The following is a 14255-nucleotide window of genomic DNA, read 5'->3' as shown; positions in this document are numbered from 1 at the left end:
TTAAAAGCTGTAGTACATTTATACCCTGGAATACTATGTAGCAGTAAAAAAGAATAATCTCTTACCCTTTGAGACGGCATAGAGGAACCTGGAGAGTATTATGCTAAGCAAAATAAGCCAGTCAGAGAAAGACAACTATCATATGATCTCACTCATATGTGGAATCTAATGAATAAAAAAACCCTGATGAACAAAATAGATCCAGAGACATAGAAGCATGGAACAGGCTGTGGAACCCCAGAGACAAGGGGCTGGGGGGGGGGGAGAATCATCCAAAGAATGCATATATGTATAACCCATAGACACAGACAATAGGGTGGTGAAGGCCTGGGGTGGGCTAGAAGGGGTTAATGGGAGGGAAAAGGGCACATATGTAATACTCTCAACAATAAAGATTTAATTTTTTAAATATATTTTATTGATTTTTTAGAGAGAGAGGAAGGGAGAGGGAAAGAGAGAAACATCAATGAGAGGGAAACATCATTGATCAGCTGCCTCCTGCACGCCCTGCACAGGGGATCAAGCCCACAACCTGGGCATGTGACCAGACCGGGAATTGAACCAGTGGCCTCTTGGTTCCTGGCTTGATGCTCAACCGCTGAGCTATACCAGCTGGGCAAGATTTAATTTTTTTTTAAAAAAAGAGTTTTTCTTCACCAGAAGCAGGAGACATAGATGGGCCTTTTGTAGACATCATGGGATGTGGAAACACAAAACACAATATCCAAAATATGTTGGCCACACAGTACACTGTGGTTGTCTGCCCTCGTGACCCTGTGGCTGACTGAGAGCTATAGCCGCTGCCTCTGCCCAGCACAACCACATATTGCTAGTCCCGGAAAATATCAAAATTCAAAGTAAGGTTTACAATGAATGTGTTTCATCTTCCCCCATTGTAAAATCAAAAAATTGTCAATCAAACCATCGTAAGTTAGGAACTATCTGAAAGTGAACATTTCAGTTCCTCAGTGGCACACCCACGCTGCGAGTGCTCAGGTGGCTACTGTACTGGATAGCCCAGACACAAAACACTTCCATCTTCACACTTGGAGTGCGGGTGAATTTCCCGCCAAAATATAAGATGGCTCTGTCTTTTGGTTTTGTTCCATCCACCAAAAGGGTGGATTACAAACAAATATTTGGTAATACGCAGTTACAATCGGCCCGAGTTTACACGTTTCCCGCACTCCACCGCAAATCTATATGAACCGAGTTAAAGACGGCTCCTGCGGAGTACGCGCAATTCACGCGAGCCGACTTAACTCGTTTCCCGCACTCCAAGTGTTCACAAGAGGCTCTACAGGACAGCCCTGGCCTAAAACCTTCTTTGACTAAATGCTACCACTCCTTCCCTCCATTCAAAAAAAAAGTATTTTTTAATTTTAGAAAGAACAAGTAAGAGAAATAAAAGTGGGGAAGAAAAACCAAGACTCCAAAAATATAAACATTTTTAAATATACATACATAAAAAGTAGGACTTTGTAAGACCTTCTCTTCCTTCCCCCCCACCCATCCCCAAAAAATGAAAGAGGGGAGTCAACCGGGAAGGGAGACTGAACCAGAGGAAGCTGATTTAATCAGTCAAACGAATGACCTTTCCCAGCTCCTGCCCCAGTCCTGCCCACATCCCGCCCCCTGGCCCAGCCAATGGGCTCCTGGGACTGACAGCAGCTACAGAGGATCTGATTGCTAAAAAAAAAAAAAAAAAAAAAAAAGCCACAAAGACCAACCTAAAGGCAGGAGACTGCCCCACCCCCATCAGGCTCTAGCAACCCTTACCTTCCTAACACCCCGCCCCTCCTTGCACCCTCCTCCCGTTTCTCCTGCATAGAGTTTCTTCCCAGAGTGTCTAGCTTCCCTTCCTTCTGGATTGGAGGGTCTGAGGGCCCAACCCCACAGGATCCTGACAGATCTCCCTCCGGGGCCCCATCAATCCAGGCCCTCGAAAAACCACCTCTCTCCTCCCTCCCTTCCCTACAGCCTCACTTTCAAAAGCGGCCAGCATTCCTACTGCCCACATCGTATACCAGTTCTTGGCATCCTACATATTTAATTTCACAACCACCCCGTGAGGTGCCACTGTGAGCATTTTACAGAGGGGATTAGGTCCAGGGAGCACCAAGCCCTGGCCCAAGACACACGGCTGGAAAGTGGCAGATGAGGGATAGGATCGAGCTTCATAACCTTCTAACCAGCGGTTCTCAACCTGTGGGTCGCAACCCCTTTGGCGGTCAAACGACCCTTTCACAGGGGTCGCCTATGACCATCCTGCATATCAGATATCTACATTACGATTCATAACAGTAGCAACATTACAGTTATGAAGTAGCAACGAAACTAATTTTATGGTTGGGTCACAACATGAGGAACTGTATTTAAAGGGCCAAAAGGTTGAGAACCACTGCTACCTCTTCCTGTGAGATTTTAGTTCATAGCTCAGTGCAGCCCACGGGGACTTCCAATAAGACCTGTTTCTAAGAAATGTGGGCCAAGTGCCCCTGAGGACCCCTTTTCCCCTCCTCTCTAATTCAACACGTATTCACGGGTCATCTTCTCCAGCCTGACCACAACAGACAAGGTCCTTGTCCTGGCATTTGATGAGGGGGACACGGGACCAAACTACTTTCTATGCAACTCATTTTAAAATCAGAATTGCGGCAAGAGAGCAAAGAAGTACAGGGCCCTATTTTTAAAAGCCCGTGACTGGAGACCTGATCTCTCCTTTCTCCTCTTGAAGGGGAGGGGTCCTTAGGGAGAAGTCCTTCCTCCTCATAAGGCAGTTTCACTCCCCAAGCCCTGAGGCAAAGGTCTCGCTCCAAGCGGCCCTCCAAGCGGCCACTCCCTTCCCTGGGGATGGGTGACAACGACAGAGGAACCCCCTCGCTCTTTCCAAGTTGTCCCTCCTGTGACAGCCCTTCCTTCACTCCCTGCAGGACCCGCATTCTGAAGACAGCACTGACATTCCTATTCCCCCTGGGGAAAACGCTCTGGTGCCTCAGGTACTCACAGATACAGCCAGCCCCCGAGTGCCCAGCCGCCGCAGAAGCTGCAGGCTGGCCCGGCCCAAGCCTCTACTTGGTCCCCAGACCCGCGCCGCACCGGCCGCCAACGCCATCTTGACTAACAACCTGTTGGTGACCCGCCCCTCTCCTCCGCGATAGTGGGGGCTGCCCCTTCATGAGCCTGACTCAAATGCCAGCACCACCATGCAAATAAAGTACCTGCTACTAGTCCTAACGTTTCTATAATACATATATGAGTGTATAAAACGAACTAGTTTCCCCAAAAAATTACTCTGGTCGCCTCATCGTAATTGTTTTTATAACAGGCAAAGAAGAGGGCAACCTGGCCAGAGCCTCGCGGTTTTAAGGCCCGGGGCCTCGGGTAGGACTAGCCCTGGCCAAGGACCGCCCCCTCTTTTCCATTGTCCAATGGCTTCTCTGAAATTTCGAGGCGGGAGTAGGCGGGATCAAATTGTTAGTAAACGGGAAGACACGTGCGGGCCCAGGGTTCTGGCGCCGCGAGATTGGCGCGTGCGCACTGGGGACGCAGCCTGCACGCCGGCGCGCGCTTGGATGCGGAAGCGACTACACTTGTGGTGTTGACGGAGGGAGCGGGCCATGCAGTCTGAGGCCAAGAGCCACACTGAGCATGGAACGGATTCCAGTCCTCAGGGTCCCGGCTGCAGCCTCCGGCACTTTGCTTGCGAACAGAACCTGCTGTCCCGGCCGGATGGCTCTGCCTCGTTCCTGCAAGGTGAGAACTTAATCCAACTTGATACTGCCCGGGCCACGTTCATCCAGGTCGTAGTTGTTTTAGGAAATGGCTGTGGTGTATCTTGCAAAGGAGTGCCCACCTCCTCTGATACTAGCCGGTAAATGTCCCTCCTGGACTCGTGCAGAACTTCTTCTTGCCCAGGTGAATACCACTAGATACTCTAGGGTACCTCCCTCTCCCCTCCTTCTCCCCCTCCCCCTCCACCTCTCCCGAAGATATCGGAGAGAGGAGCAGACCTCCCCACAAGCATGAATACTCCAGAAAAGGGAAAAGTCTCACCAGAGTAAATAACCCCTTGATTAGATCCCTTCTCCGCCTCCCACACACATACCCTGGGTCCATACATCCCACACTGCGGCAAACCTGCCTATTTGTATAAAATCCCCTGTAGACTGGCAGATCACCATTACCGGCCTAGTTACTCCAGCCATAGCAGACCTTTCACCCAAGTACATACTTTTCAGATTGAGGGTGAGGTCCACACCCTGGGTTGAAAAAGGTTTTCCCCACCCCTACGCCACCAATTGGGTAAATATCCCTCTGACTGGGATACACTTCTCTCCATATGAGTAAATATTCCAGAGATTGGGGTAAATCTCACCATCCCCTTCCTCTAGCTAAATACCTTTCAGACTCCCTGACCCAGGTAAATACTCCTCTGCAGATAGGCCTAATGATCACCCCATAGATGCTTTAGTGCCTTCCTTAGGGCACTACCTTCTACTCAGTTACAAACCAGCTCTCATTCATTGAAGAGGTACGTATTTGTACTAAGTATTCTTCTAGGCACTGAGAATATAGCAATACTTTTTTTTAAAATCCCTGACCTAGCCCTGGCTGGTGTGGCTCAGTTGGTTGGGTGTCATCCTGTGCACTGAGGGCTTGCTGGTTCGATTCCCGCTCAAGGCACATGCCCTGGTTTTAGGCTCTATCCCCAAGGGGGGTGTGCAGGAGGCAGCAGAGCAATGTTCCACTCTCGCATCGATGTTTCTCTCGCTCTCCACCTCTACCTTCCTCTCTCAAAAAAAAAAAAATCAATAAAAAATATATTTTTTAAATTAGTGAAGAATCTTAAAAAAAAAAATCCCTGCCTGGCCAGTGTGGTTCAGTGGTTGAACGTTGAACCATGAACCAAGAGATCGCTGGTTCGAATTTTGGTCAGGGCATACATATGCCCAGGTTGCAGGCTCTATCCCCAATAGGCGATGTGCAGGTGGCAGCCAATTGGTGATGTTTCTCTCATTGATGTTTCTGTCTATTCCTCTCCCTTCCTCTATAAATAAATAAATAAACCCCTGACCTAATGGAGTTTACACTCTAATAAAGAAGATAGACAGTAAATAAGTAAAAGGCTACAGAGAAAAATACAGTAGGGAAGGGGGATAGGGTGTGCCAGAGAGGGTTGCAATTTTATTTTTTAAATCCTCACTCAAGGATATGTTTTGTGTGTACCTTTTTTTTTTCTTCTTTTTTTTTTTCATTGATTCTAGAGAGAATGAAACATCGATGTGAGAAACATCAATTGGTTGCCTCCCATGCATGCCCCGACCAGGGATAGAACTTGCAACCTGGGTATGTGCCCTGTCCGGGAATTGAATCCACAATCCTTAAGTGCTCAGGACAATGCTCTAACCACTGAGAACACCGGCCAGGGCAAGGGTTGCGATCTTAAATAGGTCAGGAAAGGCCTCAATGAGATGGCAACATTTGAATAAAGACCTAAAGTAAGGTAGCAACCCTGAAACTATCAGGAGGGAAAGTATACCAAGCATGGGAACAGCAGGTGCAAAGGCCCTACGGCAGAACTTGGTACGCTTGAGGAAGTCGGGAGACCAGTATGGCTGTAGCAGTGAGAGGAGGTTTTGGAGAGCGGTAAGGAGGCTTGCACATCATATAAGGTCTAGTAAACGAGATGAGAGCCATTGGAAGTTTTGCTCAGAAGAGTGACCTCATCGGAATATATTTCAACAAAGTCTCTGGCTTCAGTGTTGCCTGTAGAGAGTCGGGGAAATGGGGAGATGATGATGGCTCAGACTAGAGTGGAAGCAATGGAAGTGGTAAAACTCTGGATGTATTTTGAAGGCAAAACTGACACAATTTGCAGATGGTTTGGTTTTGGAGTTCGAAAGGAAAGGGACAACACTAAGTTTTTTACCCAGATCAGCTGTGCTGGGGAGAGATGAGGTATTCAGTTGGGAATATGAAGTTTGTGTTGCCTAGGAGATATCACAGTGTCAAGGTGGACTGGGCAGTTGGACATACAAATCTGGAATTCAGAAGTGAGACCCAATACGGACATACCATTTGCAATCCTCTGGCTATAGGTAGTATTTTGAGCTCCTGATTAAATGAAATCACCAACAAACTGAGGATAGATGGGAAAGAAAAGAGGTCCCAGGACTGAGCCCTGAGTCTTCTCACTGTGAGGAGCTAGCAGAAAGACACTGAGAAGGAGCCAGTAAGGGAAGCGGAAAACCGAGAGAGGGCAGTGACCTGGAGCCCAGAGATCGTGTTTGAGATGTAAGGGCCAACCCGTTGCCTCAGTCCCACTGACAGGTTGCATCCTGTGGGGATGGAACGGACCTGTGGGTTGACAATTTGGATGTATGCGAAGCACTTAACAGTGTGGGCACTGTCAGGAGCTGCTCCCGTGGAGTGGTGGGGTCAAGGAGGAAAAGGAGACAGTGAATTGAGACAGCTCTTTGGCAGTTTGTCTTTAAGAGGATCAGATTTATGGGGCAGGAGTTGAAGCTGGATGTGGGTAGAGAATTGCTCCAGAGAACTGTTGGAGCCGTGACGTGGAGAAGGTGAGAGGGGAGGGACCCCTGTCCCACAGACAGCTCATCTGGAGTAACAGGAATGAAGACCCCGGCATGGATCTAATTCTCTTAGGTAACTTCCCCGCTTGGGGCAGATTCTCCTAGAACACAGAGAAGCCCTCGGTAGTGCAGCAGTCCCTCCTCCCAACCCCAGGAAAAACAGCCCCAACTGGGAACTGTCTCAGGCCCACCCATAGGCTTAGCTCTCTTGCTAAATCCAGATGCCTCAGATGTCCTAGAACTTAGCAACACTGGTAAGGGTAGCCTCTTCCGTGTTCTAAAACCCCAGAGCCCCGGGACCCAGGCACAAGGGGAGTCCTTGAAGACCCTTGAACGTGTGTTCCAGGTGCTTCTGGCCTCAGAACCTGTGGTCAGCTTAAAATGCAGAGCCTGAAGCCACCCACACCTGCTAAGGCTGCCTTCCACATTTTTCACTAAGTGCTGCGGGGTGCTGACTGCAGACCAGTGTTTGAAAGCACTGCTTGAGCTTGTTTCCTCACTCCGCAGTCGCAGGCTCCCCCTTCCTCCCCACACATCGGAATGGCCTGTGCAGCTCTGGCATCTGTCTTTAAAGCTTCGGCATGATTTTAATGCGCAGTCAGGGCTGAGAAGCACTGCATTCGTTTTCGCTGGAATCGAGTAGGAAAATATCAGCATATCAAAGCAGTAATGGTCAGGTGTTTTATGAGGCCTTTATTCCATTTACACACACACACAGGTCTGTGGGCGTTTTGAATCCCGCTGTAAAATGTATTTCTTGGGAGCTATGGTCAGAAGAGTTTGGAAGCCGCTGCTGTGGTCCAGTCTCTCCATTTTGCAGATGGTATAACTGAGGTCCACAGAAGTGATCAAAATCAGCCAAGGGAGCAGAGCCAGGAGGAGGCGGACAGGAAGAACTACAAGCCAGGCATTTGGTTTCCCAGGTCTTGCTTCTCTTCTCTGGTCCAAACCCACTCTGGGAAATTAAGCAGCAGCCAGGACCCACACCCAGAGATTTATCCCTTTCTTAGGTTTCCTGACTGCTGCAGAGTTTGGGGACAAGAGTCTGGGTGAGGGAGGAGAGTGGGGTTGGGTGAAGCTTTGAGAGAAGTCGAGACCAGCTGCAGTAAGAAGAAGGAAGGTTAGCCCGGCCGGTGTAGCTCAGTGGTTGAGCATCGACCTATGACCCAGGAGGTCACAGTTCGATTCCTGGTCAGGGCACATGCCCGGGTTACGGCTCGATCCCCAGTGTGGGGTGTGCAGGAGGCACCCCCACACCTCCATCACCATCGTGCTGCAGGTCATCATTGATGTTTCTCTCTTTCTCCCTCTCCCTTCTTCTCTGAAATCAATAAAAATATATTTTTAAAAAAGGAAGGTGCTAAGAACTTCCTATTAAAGTTAATAATATTATCTAAAGCCTGTTGCATACTCAGCATGTGCCAGGCAGTGTCATGGATTATCTCGTCCTTGCAATGCTGTGAGGGAGGTACTGTTAATGTCCCCATTTTACAGGTGAGGAAGTGGAGGGCAGGAATGAAGCGAGTGCTCAAAGAATCACTGCCAACAAATGGTGGACCAGGGTGATGGGGGTGGGGGGGCCCTGGCCACCCGGCTCAGCACCCACACTGTTACGTGCTTCGCAGGGGGCCCAAGGCAGGGCACGTGTGGGTGAGGCCTCCATGCTCTCTCCCTAGGGGATACCTCCGTCCTGGCAGGCGTGTACGGGCCAGCTGAGGTGAAGGTCAGCAAAGAGATCTTCAACAAGGCCACACTGGAAGTGATCCTGAGGCCGAAGATCGGGCTGCCTGGTAATTGGTCTCCAGATGTCCATTCTGTTGGGACCTCCTGCCCAGCTCCTCCCTCACGGCTGTCCCCAGTCTCTACTGTCCCCTCGTTTCCCCTCAGCTGTTTCTGTCTCTTTCTCCAACTCTGCCTCTGAATCTTCCCTTCCTCTCCTCCTTCCTGGCTCCATCTCCCCTTCTTTCCATTAACTTGTTTTTCTGCCCTCTAACTCCCATCTCCCTCACTTCTGTGGACTGAGCCCACTGGGATGGGCCTGGGCAGTAGCACGGGACATGGGAACTCCCCCAGGAGGCTCCCTTGCTAGATGCTGGAGGTGGCAGGGGTGGGGTGGGTAGCAGCCAGGCTCTGCCTCCTGCCCACTCAGAATCCATGTCATCCGTGCAGGGTCCTGCACCAACCCAGGCTGAGACTGCAGGTCCTTTCCATAGGCCTGGGTGGGGCATATAGAGAAAGGGAAGAGCCTGACCCCTCCCCACCCCTGACTTCCCCAGGTGTAGCAGAGAAGAGCCGGGAGCGGCTGATCAGGAACACGTGTGAAGCGGTGGTGCTGGGGGCGCTGCACCCCCGCACCTCCATCACCATCGTGCTGCAGGTCATCAGCGATGCTGGCTCTGTATCCTTTCTCCCAAGCTGCCTCCTCCAGGAAGTTCTCCAGAATCTCCCTAATCACCTCCCTTGCTGATGGACAAGAGCTCCAAGCACTTGATAGGCACCAACTTGTTGAAAAAGATTAGCAAACAGCTTGAGTGCTTACTGTGTGTCAAGCACTATTCTGAGTGCTTTACACATATTAACCCATTTAATCTGCACAGCACAGTCAACTCACATAACTAGTAATTGGCAGAGCCAGGACTTGAACCCAGGTCATCTGGTTCCACAGCCCAAGGCCCCTGGCAGGTGGAATTCTTACGTTCCTGTTTCAGGTGAAGAAACTAGGCCCAGAGAAGGGAAGTCACTTGTCCAAGGTCTCACAGCTGAAGACAGCAGAGACAAAACTCACGCTCACTCCTGACTCCAAAGCCTGTGCCATTGACCCTGAGCTTATGCTTGAGACTCAGTGCTGGGAGAGCCCTGAGCAAGCAGAGTAGTTGGGCCAACAGCTCATCTTTGAAAGATCCCTATGGCTTGGGCGACAGGTTGAGGCTGGGGACCAGAAACAGGCATTTCATAAACAGGAGGAAGGAAGAGCTGTTGTAGCCCCACTTCACAGAGGGGGAAACTGAAGCTCAGAGGGAGTAATAGAGGGTCAGTGGCAGAAGTGGGATGGATGGATTCTAAAGCTGGGCCCTTACCTGCTATATAGACCTGGGGAGCAAACAGGTGGGGCCAGCTGTCTGGCTCAGCCCTGTACTTGCCTCCCACCTCACCACAGCCACACCCCTCCCCTGGATGGTGGGCTCCCTGTGGGCAGCAGTAATGACTCCTCCCTCCATGTCCCTGCCAGTCTGTCATGGTGGCGGCCGCCTGCCAGATTCCCAGGCTCCAGGTCTGGCTCTGCCAATACCTCCCATGCGATCTGGAAGGTTTCGCCCCCTCTCTGCACTGTTTCCCTACAGGAGCTTGGCACATGCCATTACATAACTGGTGAATATCATGATCCCTGATTGAGGCTCAGAGAGAGTAAGTCACTTGCTCAAGGTCACAAAGTCAGTTCTGGAACCCAAGGAACCACTTGGAACTCTGCCATACTGCCTTCCTGTGACCAGTTAGTGATGCAGCCACAGCACTGCCTGGGGGTGGAGGCGAGGACACACTCTGCTGGCCAGACCTGCAGTAGAAACTCTTAACCATTCCCTGTGACACCCAGCTCATGGCCTGTTGCCTGAACGCCGCCTGCATGGCATTGGTCGACGCAGGTGTGCCCATGCAAGCCCTCTTCTGTGGGGTCACCTGTGCCCTGGACTCTGATGGGACTCTCGTGCTGGACCCCACAGCCAAGCAAGAAAAGGTAGGTATGAAGGCCAGGGTGGTGAAGGGCTGTCATGGTGGCGGCTGGCTGGCTGCCTACCATTGTCCTGGGCTCTAGGTCTCACTGCCAGGAGAGGGCTTCTCTAGACCACGCTTCTCTACAGCAGTTGGCTACCAGCTCAGTCCCAACTAGCAAGGTCTGCTTTGCTCATCAGGGAAGTGCAAGAAACCCAACTCAAACTGCTTGAGCAAAAGGGAATTTATTGACATTCGATGCCAAACTCAGAACAGAGATTGAGCCAGAGCCAGGGCCAGGGCCTCAAATGCCATCAGGATTTCCTTCCTTTGTTAGACTGCTTTTCTGCATATCAGATCCATTCTCTGGCCAGCATCTCTCCTGAGCCTGCAACTAGCCCCTTAAGCTCTGTGCTTACATCTTAAGAGGCTCAGAAGCAGAGGAGGAGGGAGCGTTCCTGAAGGGTTCAAGTTCACAGTGCCCCAGGGCTGTGGTTACTTTGAGTTATTTGCCCAGTCACATCCAGTCAGGAAAGCAGAAACCACCTGGAGGATTTCCCACGGAGAGTTTAATGCAGGGAACTGGTTACAACAGTGTTGGAAGAGCTGAAGGAGCAAAAAGGAAGAAGGAAGGTCACCCAGAGATCAGGAGCCTGTAGCCAACTTGCACTTAAGCTATTAAAGGCATCACTGCAGCCAGTTCTAGGTGCATAGACATCCTGGCTTTGCACTGGCTACAGAAGTCCAGAACCTGTCGCACCCCCACGGCTACTGTGGCAGCTGCCACAACCACAACACCTGCCATTAACAGAGTAAGGACCCGGATGCTGTCCCTCCTGCCAGTCTCCCAGCAGAGAAACTAGGAGGTGCTGGTAAATGACGTGCGCTGTGACCACCCTACAGGCAGGGATACTGCTTGGAAGCCTGTCGGGATTATGTGGATGGAAGCAGGTGTAGATCCAGAGGAAAGGCAGGAAGCCAGGAGGGGTAGTATAGACAGACAGCCACACTGCATGCAAGAGCACCTGCCTGCAGGGAAGGCGAGTCCCTTCTTGGGATCAGCTGAGAGTGTGGATCAGGGGAGATCCAGGTCCCTCACCCTCTTCCCTCATCCCTAGGAGGCCCGGGCAGTCCTGACCTTTGCACTCGACAGTGTGGACCAGAAGCTGCTCATGTCCACCACCAAGGGGCTCTACTCCAATGCTGAGGTACCAGCATGCAGATGCGGGTGAACCCTAGCTCCACCCCCCCCCCATGTGTTGTCCCAACTCTGCCCTACACTCAAGGGTTCAAGGAAAACCCCCTCCTTGCATTCCTTCTGTAGATAGAGTTTGTAAACTTTGTAGCCACAGAAACCTCTGAGAATTTTAAAGGGGAAGCCCAATTAATGAGACGGGAAAAGAGGAGAAGAGCTCAGGTTGAAATCAGGAGGTGGGGGTACCTGAAGGCCCCCACCAGCTTCCAGTTCAGAGCAGTGCTCCCCTCCCCCATCCCAGGTCTGAAGAGTTTGGAAACTGTTGGGCCAAATGGTCTCCAAAAGCGTTTCCAATCTGGACTCCTGAGAATCTAGGGATTTGTGGCAATACAGATTTGGGGTCTCAGATTCCATGGCTCTCAGCATTATTCAGTGTCACGGGGCCTGTGGCTCTAAAATTCTAGGATCTCTCCAGATCCATGAGCTGAGCTCTAAGTTTCCAGAGCTACGGTCTCTTCCAGCTGCCAGAATGCCTGATCCTGTTGATGTGAGGCCTTGAAGCCGCCGGAAGCTGGTCCCTGAACCCCTCACTTTCTCTTTTTTCCTTCACTTCCCCTCTAAAAGGTCCTACAGTAGAGAAGAAGGAGATGCATTTGGAATAATCCCCTCCCCGCCTGCCTCACCTGGGAGTAGGGGTGGGGGAGGGTGGCCAGGTGAAGGGGGAAGTGGTAGGTTTGTGGACCCTAGAAATCAGATGGGCCAGCCAGGCCATGTAGGTGCAGGGATGCCCCCCACGTCCCCCGCACTGACCAGTCTCTCCCCACCCAGCTCCAGCAGTGCCTGGCTGCAGCCCAAGCTGCCTCACAACACGTCTTCCGCTTCTATCGGGAATCACTGCAGAGGCGTTACTCCAAGAGCTGAGGCAAGTTGGGGCAAAGTGCCCCACCCGCTGCCACCACCCACTACCTCAAGCACAAAATAAACCAGCAGCCCAGCCTTGCCTCTCCGTCTTTGTGTGCCTGGGGAGCTTGTGGGCCTGTAGCTGCAGGGCCCCTGACCTGGCCACCTGAGGAGAGCACTTACCTGCAGCCCCCCACGGTTGGGGGTTGGGGAACACGGACACCCCCACTGGGAAAACAGTACTAGGATTGCACATTTATTGAATGAATTCATTTAGTCTAACATATCTATTGAGCGAGCACCCACTTCTCAATAGTGAACAAGACCCAGCAGTGAACGAGAAACCCAGGTTCGAGGAGTACTGGGGTGATGGGCAAATAAAAAGTCAGATGATGGTAAATGCTGTGACCAAACAAAAAAGCAGGGAAGAGGGGCTGGGGGTATGCAGATTTAATACATCAGTCAGGGACACCTTCATAGAGGGGATAGCTGAGGGAAGCCGGGCAGCAGGCTCATAGACCTGGGGACAAGCCCCAGAAAGAGACCCATGGAAGTGGAGGACCAGCAAGGCTGCCAGTGTGGCTGGAGCTCAGCACATGAGGACAGGAGAAGGAAAAATGGTCGGAAAGAACATGGGCTTGGAGAGGGTCTGTCTCTGAGCCCAATAACCCAGTGAGGTGGGGCTGTTATAAAGTCCACATTTTAAGATGAAAAGCTCAGAAGCCAGTTTGCTGCCAGCAATGGAGCATGGGTCCCACTCAGCCCCGCCCCAGACCCTAAATCAGGGGTCCTCAAACTTTTTAAACAGGGGGCCAGTTCACTGTCCCTCAGACCGTTGGAGGGCCGGACTATAGTTTAAAAAAAACTATGAACCAATTCCTATGCACGCTGCACATATCTTATTTTGAAGTAAAAAAACAAAACGGGAACAAATACAATATTTGTATTTGCATGTGGCCCGTGGGCCGCAGTTTGAGGACCCCTGCCCTAGATGTTCACACAAACCCAGGGAGGCCAGCACACTCAACTGTGGTTCCTCATCCGCACAGGGATATGACAGGTCTGCTGGTTTTCAGGGCTGGTAGCACCCCCTAGGGGGCATTTGGAAATACACGGGGACATTTTTAGTTGCCATTTGCTCCCCCATCCTTTTATTTAGTGGGCAGGAACCAAGAGTATGTGAGCATCAATCGAGGGAAAAACTCCCACAAGTGGGCCACCTGGTTGCCAGGTCCCGTTGGCCACTTATGCTTGGGGGTTCGTGATGGGCCCTGTGCTGCAGGCTTCACATGTTTGAACTAGCTCGCAGTTCCCACAGCTGCCCCTTTGGGCAGAGCCATGTTCATTCTGGAAAGGGAGGAAATGCATAAATATGTCTAGTTTGCAATTGTGCTCCATGAAATGCTCAGCAGGATGCCAAGTGGGGAAGTGCTCTAGGAAGATCCACTGGGATGGCAGTAAACGGAGTGAGAAAACCGAATTGTCACTCATTGCTTGGTAATATTAAGCCCCATTTAGTGAGCATATCAGCCCCTCTGCAAAGCACTGTTCATGGCGGAACTCCATTCTACCTGCCAAAAGCCAGCACTTTGATATTACCTTAAGGAAGACTCCATTCTCCCCACCCACACGCCCAGTGTCAGGCCGTGTGATTCAACTGGGGCTGCCTCTGCGTGGGCCCCTGGGAAAGGGACCTCTGGAGTCCTCTGAGTTACCGCAGCCGATTTTCTCCTCCAGAAGGGGGAGCCTGCGTGGAATGGAGCCAAGAAGCTGGAGTGATCAGAACATTCATTTCATTTGAGTCCTGAATCCTGCTCTACCTTATCGTGTGTGTGTGTGTGTGTGTGTGTGTGTGT

At 51.2% G+C, this 14255-nt stretch overlaps 2 protein-coding genes across 3 annotated transcripts in view; one reads left to right on the top strand and one right to left on the bottom strand.

The window, feature by feature from the left end:
* BCKDHA (branched chain keto acid dehydrogenase E1, alpha polypeptide) overlaps positions 1-3143 on the bottom strand; it is a 20946-nt gene extending 17803 nt beyond the window's left edge. Inside the window, exon 1 of the mRNA XM_006102641.3 lies at positions 3008-3143. Coding sequence (XP_006102703.1) covers positions 3008-3115 — 108 coding nt within the window. The 5' untranslated portion in view covers positions 3116-3143. The remainder of the gene's footprint in view (positions 1-3007) is intronic.
* Positions 3144-3545: 402 nt separating this feature from the next.
* Positions 3546-12498, top strand: EXOSC5 (exosome component 5). 2 transcript variants are annotated; one of them, XM_006102640.3, is made up of 6 exons: positions 3548-3756; positions 8273-8386; positions 8873-8994; positions 10189-10329; positions 11423-11512; positions 12328-12498. In XM_006102640.3, exons 1-6 carry the CDS (start codon positions 3621-3623, stop codon positions 12418-12420), a joined length of 696 nt encoding a protein of 231 aa, XP_006102702.1. In that variant the 5' UTR covers positions 3548-3620; the 3' UTR covers positions 12421-12498. The 2 variants fall into 2 exon arrangements, with proteins under 2 accessions (XP_014323470.1, XP_006102702.1); XM_014467984.2 differs by lacking the exon at positions 11423-11512 and having other exon boundaries at positions 3546-3756.
* The last annotated feature ends 1757 nt before the right edge of the window (positions 12499-14255 follow it).

This window comes from Myotis lucifugus, unplaced genomic scaffold (genome assembly GCF_000147115.1).
Source record: "Myotis lucifugus unplaced genomic scaffold, Myoluc2.0 scaffold_421, whole genome shotgun sequence".
Taxonomy (NCBI): domain Eukaryota; kingdom Metazoa; phylum Chordata; class Mammalia; order Chiroptera; family Vespertilionidae; genus Myotis; species Myotis lucifugus.
The sequence above is the reverse complement of the archived record's forward strand: the minus strand, read 5'-3'. Positions and strand labels throughout refer to the sequence as shown.